At 39.5% G+C, this 13,056-nt stretch overlaps 1 protein-coding gene across 2 annotated transcripts; it reads right to left on the bottom strand.

The window, feature by feature from the left end:
- Nucleotides 1–1,323: 1,323 nt before the first annotated feature.
- On the bottom strand, nt 1,324–11,443 carry tbrg4 (transforming growth factor beta regulator 4). 2 transcript variants are annotated; one of them, XM_034697992.1, is made up of 11 exons: nt 11,294–11,443; nt 10,322–10,834; nt 9,901–10,221; nt 9,438–9,612; nt 6,037–6,194; nt 5,803–5,913; nt 5,562–5,706; nt 4,824–5,066; nt 2,879–2,990; nt 2,634–2,748; nt 1,324–1,854 (listed from the first exon to the last, which is right to left on the bottom strand). In XM_034697992.1, exons 2-11 carry the CDS (start codon nt 10,739–10,741, stop codon nt 1,753–1,755), a joined length of 1,902 nt encoding a protein of 633 aa, XP_034553883.1. In that variant the 5' UTR covers nt 10,742–10,834; nt 11,294–11,443; the 3' UTR covers nt 1,324–1,752. The 2 variants fall into 2 exon arrangements, with proteins under 2 accessions (XP_034553883.1, XP_034553884.1); XM_034697993.1 differs by lacking the exon at nt 11,294–11,443 and adding an exon at nt 11,024–11,153.
- Between the last annotated feature and the right edge of the window lie 1,613 nt (nt 11,444–13,056).

Genomic DNA, 13,056 nt, shown 5'->3' with positions numbered 1-13,056 from the left:
AGTGTTAATGTTTCTGATATGTCTCAAGGTTCCTCATGAGTCCAAATGTTTCACATATATCTTAAAGGGATATTTCAGTTTTTTTGAAGTGGGGTTGTATGAGTTTTAAATCACTAGTAATTGTCTGGGCCACAACCGATGCTGCTCAGCTCGGCTCCTTTAATGAGAATCAGCACGCAAGCTAGGCTACCGTTTCTGGCGGCAAAGTAAAGTGCAGAAAATAAACCAAGTAGAGCATACAGCTAAACTGAAGTGAGTGCTCAGGTTGGAATCATTAAAAAAAATTGCTAAATTACATGGCAGAAATGACACAGTCTGCAGAGGTAGCCTAGCTTGCGTGCTAATTCTCCCTGCAATTTCTCATTAAAGGAGCCGAGCTGAGCAGCATCTGTTGTGGTCCCGACAATTGCTAGTGATTTAAAACTCATACAACCCCACTTCAAAAAAACTGAAATATCGCTTTAACTTTCCACCAGTCCAAATGTTCCTCATGGATCTAAATGTTCCTCATGGATCTAGATGTTCCTCATGGATCTAAATGTTCCTCATGGATCTAGATGTTCCTCATGGATCTAAATGTTCCTCATGTGTCCTGCACAAATGCTGGTGGGAGAGCCTTCCGTGTTTATGCCTCCAAACATTCACTCTGTAACTTCATCATCAAACTAGCTAGACCTCTCAGTAATTTGAAAGAAAATAAAAACCTCTTTTTAACTGTTCTGTCTTTTAATTTGTGGTAATTTCATGGCCTACTCAAAGTTCATATCATTGTTTTCATACTACTCATATCTAATACATTTTTTTGTTTTCTTAGCTTTATGAACACTTCTCCCAAAGTCCCTTATGTCATTGTTTTTAATGTAATTTTTTAAGTCCATTTTTTTTAGTCATTTCTGGCACAAAGCACATTGGGCTTCATGTTTAGAAGAGTGGTGCTATAAAATAGAGTTGGGTAGCTCTGTTGAAGAAATTAAAAGTACACATGCATTTTTCATCATTTCCTACTCTTGCAAACAAAATTGAAATGTTAAAAATAAAAATGAAGAATCTAGTGAACATGTGTTTGCAAAGCTCTGAGAAGACTCCTCATCATATCTGCACTATTCTGATCCAATAAGTGTTTGCTTAAAATAATGATTCACCCATGCATAATGGAGACTGCCGTTAGCTGTAAGATGTCAAATGAAACATATTCTGTATGAATACCACTCCACTGATATTCTAATGTATCACACCCCTTGCTGGACAATACTCACAAATCCAAACTGATAAAGAACATATAGAAATTTCTTTTTAAAATGTGATGAAGAAAAAACAGTAAAAATGGCAATAAAACAATTTATTCCATCACAAGATGACACACATTCACAGAGATAGTTAAGTTACTTCGATCTATCCACATGCTAACATTGGGCAAAGCCCTGGTGCTTCTGTTTTGATAAGTCACTCCTTGTGGATCATATCATCGCCATAGAAGGACTCGTTGATGTGTTTATTTCTGTCTCTCTGCCTCCAAAACCCCTTCGCTCAACCTCACCATGGAAACAGGGAAAGCCCCACACGTTGCCAAGGGAACCAGAGCAAAAAATATATTATTTTTTATCTGAAAGAGTGAGTATGAGAGTGCCTTTCTGCAATGCCGCTCTGCTCTGAGTGTGAGCGTGGGTGTACCCGCGTATTCCCTGTCGTCCAATTTGGTTGGAAAAGCTGTGATTTAGCTGAGTCTGCAAATTTCGCTGAAGACCGATAGGCTCATTTAGCCATGTCCTCGGCCACAGCCTTTCCTATTTTATCCTTCAGGTACGCCAGCTTCTGCCTTTCAATCTTCAGCTCCAGCCACTCATAATATGGTACCTGAAAGAAGACAAAATGCATTTCATTACCTCATTAACAAGAACTGAAGACCTTGCCATGTCAGACTTTCTTAAGAAACATAACAACAAAACTATTTTCATTGTCATATATTTACAGACATTTCAAAAGAAGACAATGCAAATGTTTCACTTCACACATCATACAGGTCTGCAAACCTGAGGGGCAACAAATGGCAAAGGACTTTGTCTTGTATGAGAAATGAGAGTTTGGATTGGCCTAGATGTGGAGATGAAGAGCTGTGGCTGGAGCTCTATTTATACTGCAGTCTGCAGTGGGACCCATCTGACTCTCAAACATGAGCTCCATTGTTTGCAAAGCCTCAGACTGAGATACAGCAGCAGCAGCAGCTCTGCCTCTGTTCATTGAAAAATGACTCACTGCTGGTAGCAGCTTGCTGTAAAGAGACTTATTTCAGTTGGTTCAAGTTTATTTCCTCTAAGCTAGCTTGTCTGGGACTCTTTTTTTTAATTTGGAGTAACAAAACCACAAGTTCATTTTTCAAATAGATCTGCCTCTGTAGCCAATCTTTGAACAAACATCTTTGAACTCACAACAGTACCTAATAGCTTAACTTTTACACACTAACACACTTTTATGTAGAAGTTGTATGTGTAACGCTACAGCCAGTCAAACCCTTTTGCAGAGGTAGAGAAATTAACTTGGTCACTGTTAAAAAGGCTTTTGACTTTGAAGTAACTACAACACAGCCACAGCCATTGCTACAAAGACAGGTAATTCCATCTCCACTCTTTCCCTACCTCCACTGTGATGAAGCCAGCCAGCTGGAGATGTCGCTTCATCATGATGAACCGTCCCAGAAGCTCTCTACTCTTTGAGCCAAAGTTTGGAAACTCCCAAGCCAAGAAGGCAATTCTAAAACAAAAACAAAAACAATAATGGGTTAAACAGAGTGAAACAGTAACTCCAGACAACTAGAGCAAAAGTGAAACAAAGATATGTCTCAAACAACCCAAGTCTGTGTGATTCACCGTGTATGACTCACCGTCGGGCCCCTGCGGGTAAAGCCTGGTTTCCTCCTCCGCTGGGTAGATGAGGGGCTTTCAGCTGTGACATGTCAACTGGTTTGTTGTCACAATCCACTACCAGCTCACCATCTGATAAGAAGAGGGCATGTCAGGAGAACAAAAAGGCTGTGACTGAAAGACACAACAGAACATTTTCTCACTTACAGAGGTTGACAAGAGACTGAATCTTCTCTTGACTAAAGTCAGAGGGAACATTACTCCTTAGATGAACTGTTACACATTCAAATTAGATTGAGCCACATCCAGGTTTTCACCAATCTGTCTGAGATATTATAAAATGTAGAGTCAAGGAATTAAAGTCTAGAAAAAAAAACTATCAAGAACTTTTTGTTTTGATTTGATTGGCCCCCTACTGTCACTCCACACTCTGATTTGAATTGTCAGATAAACTCCTCCTTTTGGCCAAGATGAGGATTTCTGTAAAACTGGCAAAGACCTCATACAGAATGCTGCTGCTCGAGTCCTAACAAGAACCAAAAAATGAGATCACATCACTCCAGTTCTTAGATCCCTACACTGGCTTCCTGTCTGTCAGAGAATAGACTTTAAAATTCTGCTGATGGTTTATAAAGCACTGAATGGTTTAGGCCCAAAAAACATTGCTGATCTGCTACTACTTTACGAACCACCTCAACCTCTGAGGTCATCAGATACTGGTCTGCTTTCAGTCCAGGTAGAGTCAGAACGAAACATGGTGAAGCAGCGTTTAGTCATTATGCTCCACATATCTGGAACACACTCCCTGAAAGCTGTAGGTCTGCTCCAACTCTCACCTCTTTTAAATCAAAGATTAAGACTTTTTTATTTGCCACTGCCTTCCTATCTTAGCTTATTTTAACTTGCTTCAAATGCACATTTTAATATAATTTTTAATATATTCTAATTTTCCTTTTCTTTTCTGTTTTATTATATTTGTCATTTTAATTGTGTTCTTTTATGCCTGTCTGAATGTTTCCAATGCTTTCAATGTTTTAATGTAAAGCACATTGAGTTGCCCTCGTGTATGAAATGCACTATACAAATAAAGCTGCCTTGCCTTGCCTTGCCTCACATCTACTTGGACAGTATGTGGTAGAAAGAGATCTTTAATGTACTAACTTTGTGAAGGGCTGTGAACTCTGGAACACATCACCAATCATAATATAATAAATCCCACATATAAAAGTTTTATAAAAGGGGTCAAAGGCTGACTACAAGCGAAGTAAAGCTGTTCGTAGTTTTAACTTGCTGTATTTGGATTATAAATCTATATTGGTATTAAGAACGTATCCACTGTTATGCTTTGGTTTATGTATTTCATCATTTTTTTTATGTATACTGAATGCTCTAATTAACCTGTGAATGTAAGGGCCAATAAAGACAAGAGTTGAAAGTTAGCTATGTGACCTGTCCGTACAACACGTCAGTGTTAATACTCTGTATTGGGACTTTGCTAAATTGCACAGTCCTTATCAAATAAACAGATTAAAATACTTCTTCCTGATAGGACCAGCTCAGAGGTGAAAGGTAATGAACAGATGCTCTATGAGCATTTGGAAGCCACTTGTGAACTATCTGGCTGTTGAGAGTTTTAATCTTTTGTCAAAAGGATTTTCTTCTTGACCTGGAAATCCTCAGGACTGGAGACTGGCATGAGACACTTCCTATTGCACTAATCTAAGGTGACATGGCCTCTGGCAAAATGATGACTTTGGGACCTATACTACTTGTAAATGGGCTGGTTTTCTTTATAGCTATCTTTTTTTTTATTGTGAATGTTGTCTATTATTCATAAAATGTATTAGCAATGGTGAAAACATGGTTTACAGAGAGATTTGATAAATGAAGTTCTCAGTGTAAAAATCTTGTGAAACTCCAAAAGCATCAATGTATGTGATCTGGGAGTATAACTTAAGACCTTACCAATAGTCCATCCATACACAGTGTCGATTCCAGTGAGAAGGGCACCTGTCCTCCCCTCCACAAAACTCTGCAGAGCCTCTCTCAGACTGCTCTGCACTGGGGAGGGGGGGGAGGTTCTGGTCCAGACAGGGAGGTCACCCAGGGAGGACGGGGAATCCGAAGAGTCTGGATGCTCTAGGTGGAGAGTAGCAGCGATGTGGAGGAGCTTCTGATGGTAGTTCTCTGCTCGAGCTGTGCTGCCCACTATAGACAGAGAATACAACACAGAAAGAATGAGTGCTAACAGACTGACTAGAGTCCATGTTTCATAAATAACACTTCCACTATAGGGGCATCGAGAAAATAAAGAAAAAATGTATGATTTTCTATCAGTTATCTAAGAAAGTTGAATTTCATTTTTAAATTTTTATAACTGTGGGCTACAGCTCAAGTAAATACAAATATACATATTAAAATATTACAATATTCCATTTCGAGCTTGAGTTAATCTCTATTCAGAAGGTTTCCATTCCCTGTGTCTCTTGGTCTAGTTTGGTAGACGCAACCACCACCACAGCCATCCTGCATGTTTCTTGGCCTCTTTACTTTTACCTACAGAAAAGTTTCTAAAGCTCTTGGAGGTGGACATTTATACAAAGTACATGAACAACTTTAAGTAGCTTCACCTTATTTAGAGGAGCAGGTGCAAAACTCCAAGGTTGAAAAGTGAGAATAAACACCTACAGCACTGCGTCTTACCTGACAGTTTGGTAGCGTGGCTCTGCTGGGTGAGTGGGATGAGGTAATGAGGCTTGGCCTGCTGTAACACACACAGAGACCAAACCACATCCGTCTGCAAGAAAGGCTCCAGGCCGGAGAGAAAGTCTTCCAGTGCTGAGTGAACCTTCAAAAAGAAAATACAACCCCAGAGAATCAATTTAAGACAGGGAGCAGAGGCAACATTGAGAGTCCAAAGAAAGACTCTTGGTATCATTAGTACCTTGGTGTAAAACTCCTCTCCTTTACTGGGCTGAAAGTTGACTCTTCCAAAAGTCATGAGCAGATTACAGAGCTGAAGAGTGCTGTACGCCTCACTGGTAGCTGTGTAGTGCTGATGAAGAAAGTACAGAGTTATGCAATGAAAAAACAAAAACTAATTAAGAATGAGATTAATATGATGTAAAGAACTTTTCAAAGTCACTGTGATTAAGTTGGTATGAGGACTATGACTGACTTCAGCAAAGGCCTCAAATAAAGGCAAGTGGAGCCATTTGAGGAAGCCGAGGGATTTGGCGCAGCGTGTGACGTCAGTGGAGCTGAGCTCAGGAACTCTGGGTAACAACTCTGCAGCCATCCTCTGAAACACCTGAGAGTGGTTGAAATTCAGCTTCCCTAGAGAGGCGCAAAAACAAAGCTGACAGTTGATATAATGTAGGGTGTCACTGAAAGACAAGGCTGACATTTTTCTAGCGTTTCACTGCACACTTTTACCCATTAGAGTTGTTGGCACCAGCCTAGCACAGTTAGCTAAAAAACAACTTCAACTAATAATGGCTTGAAAAATTGTACACACATGAAGAGATGCATAAGACAGACAGGATATCTGGGCCCCTGATAGTGGTGACTTTCCCTCAAGTCGTTTCTTATGCCTGCTTTAAAGTGTATCTGATCTCTGAATGTGTAACAGAGTTTTTAATGCTTTTATCCCACTTGCCATGACGTAAGACTTGTGTATCTATTTGTATTCATGACTCAAGTCATTCATGACTTAACTTATGCCTGCTCTCCACACCACAGACCCTCTGGTCCCATGTGCTTGACTTGTGACTTGTAGCATGTATATACGATGGATGTGTTGTAGATGTTAAATGTTGAATGGTAAGCTATAAATGAATGGCCCTTCTTGGGATCAATAAAGTTGTCTGAATCTGAATCTGAATCAAGGGCGATCTCTCTCAGTTATATTATGTACACATAAAGAGACCTGCATAAGAAGAGTGAGTGTACCCTTATAAACATATGGCTTTTACAAGCTAAAAGGGTGATTGCGCTAGGGTGTAAAAATGTGAACAAACCAAGTATGAATGAATATCTTAAAGATTTATCAGCATGTGTTGCTATGGAAAAACGTACATACGTTCGCACTGGCTTTTAAGACCTATTGAGCAAGACATCCTACATTTTATTTTTTGTTTAAATTTATTGTGGCTTTTTTCTTGTTATCTATTGTTTTTTTAATATCTGTTTTTATTGATTGTGTTTTTAAGCTTGTACAGCACTTTGGCCAACTGCGGTTGTTTTTTAAATGTGCTTTATAAATACAGCATATATAAAAACTGCAATTTATCATATTATTGTAGCCTGTACATATTAGTCAAGCCTATTTGTTGTTTCTTGTATTTATAGCTAGGGTTATTGTTATTATATTTTTATTTTATTTTTTATTGTAGTTCTTATTCTTATTCCTATTCTTATGCCTTGTACAAAGAGAGCACAGTTTACTAAAGTCAAATTTCTTGTGTGTTCAAGCATACCTGGTGAATAAAGCTGATTCTGATTCTGATTCTGAAGTTGACTTGACTTGACTTGATACGTTACAAAAGGTAAACCGGACGATTTTGAAGATACAGTTGTGCTCATAAGTTTACATACCCTGGCGGAATGTGTGATTTTTTGAGAGAATGTGAACGATAAGAGAAAAACTTTTTTTCCACTCATGGTTAGTGGTTGGGTGAAGCAACATTTTTATCAAACAACTGTGTTTACACTTTTTAAATCATAAAAACTACAGAAACTACCCAAGAAACCATAAATTCTGCCAGGGTATGTAAACTTATGAGCAGAACTGTATATAGGGGGGCTTTATGGAATTTCTGAGAGTAAATGTTGGTAAGGATTAAGACCATGAACTGTGATGCGGATAGAACGGTGTAAATTAGGGATGCACCAATCCGATCCTGGTATCGGATATCGGCTAGATCGGACTCAAAAAGCTAGATCGGATATCGGTGACAAAGGGCCGATATATAGTGCCGATCCATATGGCAGATCTATTCATCTCATTTCTATGCTTTTCTGTGTTTACAACAGCCATGTGTGTCTCCGGTCTGTGCATTTTTGCCCGGTGGAGCATGATGGAGGATAACTACAGAAGCTCTGCAGTTTAGGTGCATGTCACGCGTCTTTTGCTAAAAACTCCGCTGGAAACTTGCAACATGTGCAGCGGTAATGTTTCAACGGATGGCAGTCGCACTGAAAAATATAATGGAAGCCCAAAGAAAGAAGTTTATGTGATCTGTAGCCTACTGCAAAGAAGCAAGAAACCTTCTATTAATGGATTCAAAATGTGAAAAAACTGACAAGTTATTGGATTTAATTGTTCCGGATCCTTGAAATGAAGGGATTCCAACCTCTGGTTCAGCACTTGGAACCCAGGTACAGTTTACCATGAAGTCAGAAAAGCTTGAAGTTGCCAAAACATGATTCTATCCTCACATTAAGGAATAGAGATTGTTAAATCAATACCAGGATCGGATCAGCTAGTATCGTTATCAGCAGATACCAAAGCCCGGGTATCGGTATCAGTATCGGTATCTGGACCTAAAAAGTAGGATCGGTGCATCCCGAGTGTAAATATGTTGAGATCAGGAAACAGAAATCCACGTGTATGTCGAATTTAGAGCATCTGTATCGCCTTTATCTTGGTGATATTGTTATCTGTCCCCTGTCATATCATATAATGGAGCTCTGTATTTATTTATCGCACTGATCATTATATAATTATATCAACATGTGATTTTTGTTATGATTTAAACCCCAAATAAATATTTTTTTAAAAGAAACATGCCTAAGGCGAGTTGCAGAGCACAGCATTGTGTACAGATTTTATGCATTAATAGACACTGACACAATACAATTACATAAAAGCGCTGTCACGAAGTTGTGCCGTGACTGCGCCTTTGTACTTACACACCGAACCCTGCAATGGCCTAATACTGGTATCCTATTATGTGATTTCATGTTACATGAAATAAATATTCCCCCATTATGCCTCTGTTACGACCCCCAATGGTGGATAAGAGAAGGAATGGCTTCGCCCTGTCATTCCGCCTCTGTGCGTTAGAAACTGCAGACAAGGTGTAACAGGGGCATGAAACTAAAGTCTGTATACACACCTTACAGACTCAAAGTGCACTGTCATTTTTGTGAATGTTAATGAGATAACTCCTGTGAGTGTTACTTGTAACTAGTCCCTCCATTTAACATCATTGTTCATTCATTAGCTTGCTAACAGACTTTTCTGTTACATCACTTCTTGTCCTTTTGTAGTGTGCTGCATGAGCTGCCGTAATTGCGCTAACTGTATAACTGACCAGTACATATTCTGTTCCTGTACAGATACTATGTGTTGGCATAAACAGACAACACACCTCTAGCTCATCATTCTACATACTGAGTCAGTCAGCTGCAGTGAAATGCAACTGAGCGCAGTTCCATAGACAAGAAATGAAACTTTAAGATTCATCCAAAGCAAAGAAGGTGAGTTACATTTAAAACCAATATGGAAGGCTTGGCAAATAGGATATGGTTCCTGCATGCCTTTAATAAATGTAGTAGCATAAAAAGTGTTAATACCGTATGCAAAGGCCATGTCCATTATCAGTGGAGTGCTGAAATCTGATGAAGGCTTCTGCAGGAGGTGGTAGGACAGACCTCTGAGCAGTGGCACGGACCTGCGGCTCCGAGCTGCCAATGATACACAGACTTTACGGATCTCCTCAGCTGTAAAGCTCTCCACAAGCTCCAAAGCCTGAAACACAAAGATAAAGGATTTCATCATGACAATCTATCCTCTAATTGATCCTCTAACCAATCACAGTTTGGTAAGAGAATCAATGAGTTAACAAATTTAGGGTAGATTGAGGGCGTGTTGTTGATAGACGTGTCAAAAGAAGTTTCACTTTTTCTCACTATATGCTCTTCAACCATTCAGAGACAGCAGATCATACTACAGTATACTCTTCCTGATCTAGTTTTGTTTGGTACCAAGCCGATTACTTTGTGTAAGATAGTCTTGTATGTTTTGTAATTCTCATACCTTGTCTTCAAGTCTGTCTAACAGGGTAGGTGACATGCGCCGTCCTTTGGAAATCAGTACACTGATAGTTTTAGCTTCAGCAATTTCAGTCCATCGCAGTTCAAGCTGTTTTAATGCAGCATTCACTATGGCCACATCCTGCTGCGCTTTCCTGTTTGCCCCCCAGTCTGCCAGGAAGCCTAGCTGCTTGTAGGATAGCCTTCGGATTCTCCATAGAACCTCAGTCTGGACCGAACTAAGCACTGGATTGGTGCTGGGAAGTTGCATACTCCAGAGAGCTCGCAAGACTGTCACTAGACTGCTGTTCCACACTGAACCGACCTGGAAGTAAACAATGAGAAACAGTGATTAATTGTTAGAAGGCAGACTCAAGCACTTGTCTGTCACTTTGCAAATGTATCTCTGTATTTGGCTTTGTTACCTCTTTTGATACAGTGTCCATTATATCCAGTAGCCTTGGGTCTGTTCTCAGTTCCAATGGTTGTTCTTTAAATTTGCTCTTCATCCTTAACATCAACTGAGTCCACTTTATCAGGGCATTTGCAGCCTGATGACCATTACCTCCATTCTGTTCCCAGGCCTCAAGGATGCTCTCTGGCTCCACTGCTTTGTCTACCAGCTCATCCAGCTGTGTGCGTGCAGGCATGTCTGCAATAGTATCTTCCTTCTCTATTGTCCTTCCCTCACACATTGACCTCTCTGTGACCCACTGCCAGCCATGAGCCTTCTGCACAACTGCAGCCCCTGCCACAGGTGGAGGCAGGCGGGCAGCAGTAGCTGAAGCTTTAGAGGAGGCCCTGCAGAGCAGACGGGCATATCTGCCCAAGAGGCGGCTCGCCATAACCCCTCAGAGACAGGATAGTGGCCACAGGTAGGAGAGGAAAGAGAAGGTGTGTCACAATTCAGCAGACGAGGCCACCATAGTGCATCCAACCTGAAATGAAGTGAGAGTTTGAAAACAGGTTTAGGGAATCAGCTGAACCTTCATTTGGTCAGTTTTATACAGCTACAGCAAAATACTGTGACAAATTCACATTCATTTAAACAATCTTCATCAAAATAACCACATTGTGTAACCCAGAAAGCAGACACTAATCTAAATGCCCTGTAACATTAATCTTACCAGGCTGAGATCACTGATTAATCTGTATCTGTTACTGACAGAACACCTGTCACACTATAAGGATCATATAAATCGCAGGGGTTCTTCCAGAGATATCTAGAGTCAGTCACGTAACGTTAAATCCTGACCTTGTCGCGTGAAGTAGAGAGGCTATAACGCCGCTCACCTCACAGTGGAACAGTTCTTCTCTTTGCACGAGCTCTGTTTGCAAGAGTAGATTATACACTAACACTACAGCGCAATAACCCATCCTAATGACATAAGACTTACCGGTATTTAGGGATAACTTTGGTATTCACATGGAGCTCTGTCTGTCAGGGATGGTCGCACAATGATGACGTCACGGGGTAGTACCCGAGTACCACGTGACTCGCGGACGTGCCGGTAACTGGCTGGTGAAGTCCGTCCGACTTCCGAGCGACACCCTATGGCGACACCATAGACCGCATATTATGTAGACCAGGGCTGTTCTATTCAATATTTGGTCGAGACGGATTTTCAGACTAAGGACATGAGCTGGGCTGGACATTTTTAACAGACAGTGAGCAAAGTTAACCATTTAAAAGAAAAACAAATAGATAAGATAAGATATACTTTATTGGTCCCCCATTGGGGGAAATTCTTTTGTTACAGCAGCTTACAACACGGGACAGGGGAATACAACAATGTACTCACATAGTTAAAAAATATAATAACAATAATAATAGCAATGACAAGGTAAAATAGAATAAAATAATATAAAATAAATAAAATAAATAAAATAAATAAAATAAATAAAATAAATAAAATAAAATATGACAACTATTACAGATGTATACACACTATGTACACTTATGGCAAGCTGTTCAGGAAATTAATATCTTGAATGAAGTCTGAATATATTGAATGAAAGTCGATATATATGGAATGAAGTCTGAATATATTGAATGAAAGTCGATATATATGAAATAAAGTCTGAATATATTGAATGAAAGTCGATATATATGGAATGAAGTCTGAATATATTGAATGAAAGTCGATATATATGGAATGAAGTCTGAATATATTGAATGAAACTCGATATATATTGAATGAAGTCTGAATATATTGAATGAAACTCGATATATATGGAATAAAGTCTGAATATATTGAATGAAAGTCAATATATATGGAATGAAGTCTGAATATATTGAATTAAACTTGATATATATGGTATGAAAGTCTGAATATATTCCATATATATCGAGTTTCATTCAATATATTCAGACTTCATTCCATATATTATTTCCTGAACGGCTTGCCATATACACTTCTATCTGATAAATAGATAGTAAGGTATGTTATTGCACGGATAAAATTGCACTAAGTTATTTAAACAAACATACACAGTATGAAGAACAGTGCGATTCAGATTCAATAGTTATTTGTGAATGTGCCAAGTCACATAGTAACTTCCATGTAGTGGAATGACAGATGAGAACAGATGATTAACGGGACACAGCAGTGCTGGTGTTAAACAGTCTGATTGCAGATGGGATGAAGGACCTGCGGTAGCCCTCCGTCCTGCAGGGTGGGAGTCTCAGTCTGCTGCTGAAGGAGCTGCTCAGGGACCCCACAGTCTCATGCAGGGGGTGAGAGGGATTGTCCATGATAGATGTCAGCTGGGCTAACATCCTCCTCTCACCCACCTCCTCTATGGAGTCCAGAGGACAGCCCAGGACAGAACACACTGGATGTTTATTAACGTATTGCCACATCCAAAAGGGCATAAACACAATAAAAGAGCAGCACTTAAACTAAACCTATGCTGAAATACTGTTTCTTTAAATTTTACATTTCACACACATAACTTCAACACATTTTGACATGTAAATACAAGCACATGTTAAGGTGCATATGAACCAAAAAAAATAAGTGCAGATTAGGAACACCATCTTTTGTTTTGGTCGCATCTGAAAGTGCATAAAAAAGTAACTTGCTTAACAGAAACTTTTCAGAACTTGAGGTATTTTTCTTCTTTTGAAATAACAAAAACACAGTTTTGTCCCTGTCCA

The sequence above is a fragment of the Notolabrus celidotus genome, chromosome 12 (assembly GCF_009762535.1).
Source record: "Notolabrus celidotus isolate fNotCel1 chromosome 12, fNotCel1.pri, whole genome shotgun sequence".
Taxonomy (NCBI): Eukaryota; Metazoa; Chordata; class Actinopteri; order Labriformes; family Labridae; genus Notolabrus; species Notolabrus celidotus.
The sequence above is the reverse complement of the archived record's forward strand: the minus strand, read 5'-3'. Positions and strand labels throughout refer to the sequence as shown.

Bases quoted from the DNA above. Each gene is read 5' to 3' on its own strand.
- tbrg4 (XM_034697992.1), bottom strand. From the start codon at position 10,741: ATGGCGAGCCGCCTCTTGGGCAGATATGCCCGTCTGCTCTGCAGGGCC. The intron at 5,707-5,802 runs GTACTAATGATA...TTCTTTTTGAAG, and splicing joins GAGAGGAGTTTTACACCAAG to GTTCACTCAGCACTGGAAGA. The intron at 2,991-4,823 runs GTAAGGTCTTAA...TCTTCTTATCAG, and splicing joins TGTGTATGGATGGACTATTG to ATGGTGAGCTGGTAGTGGAT.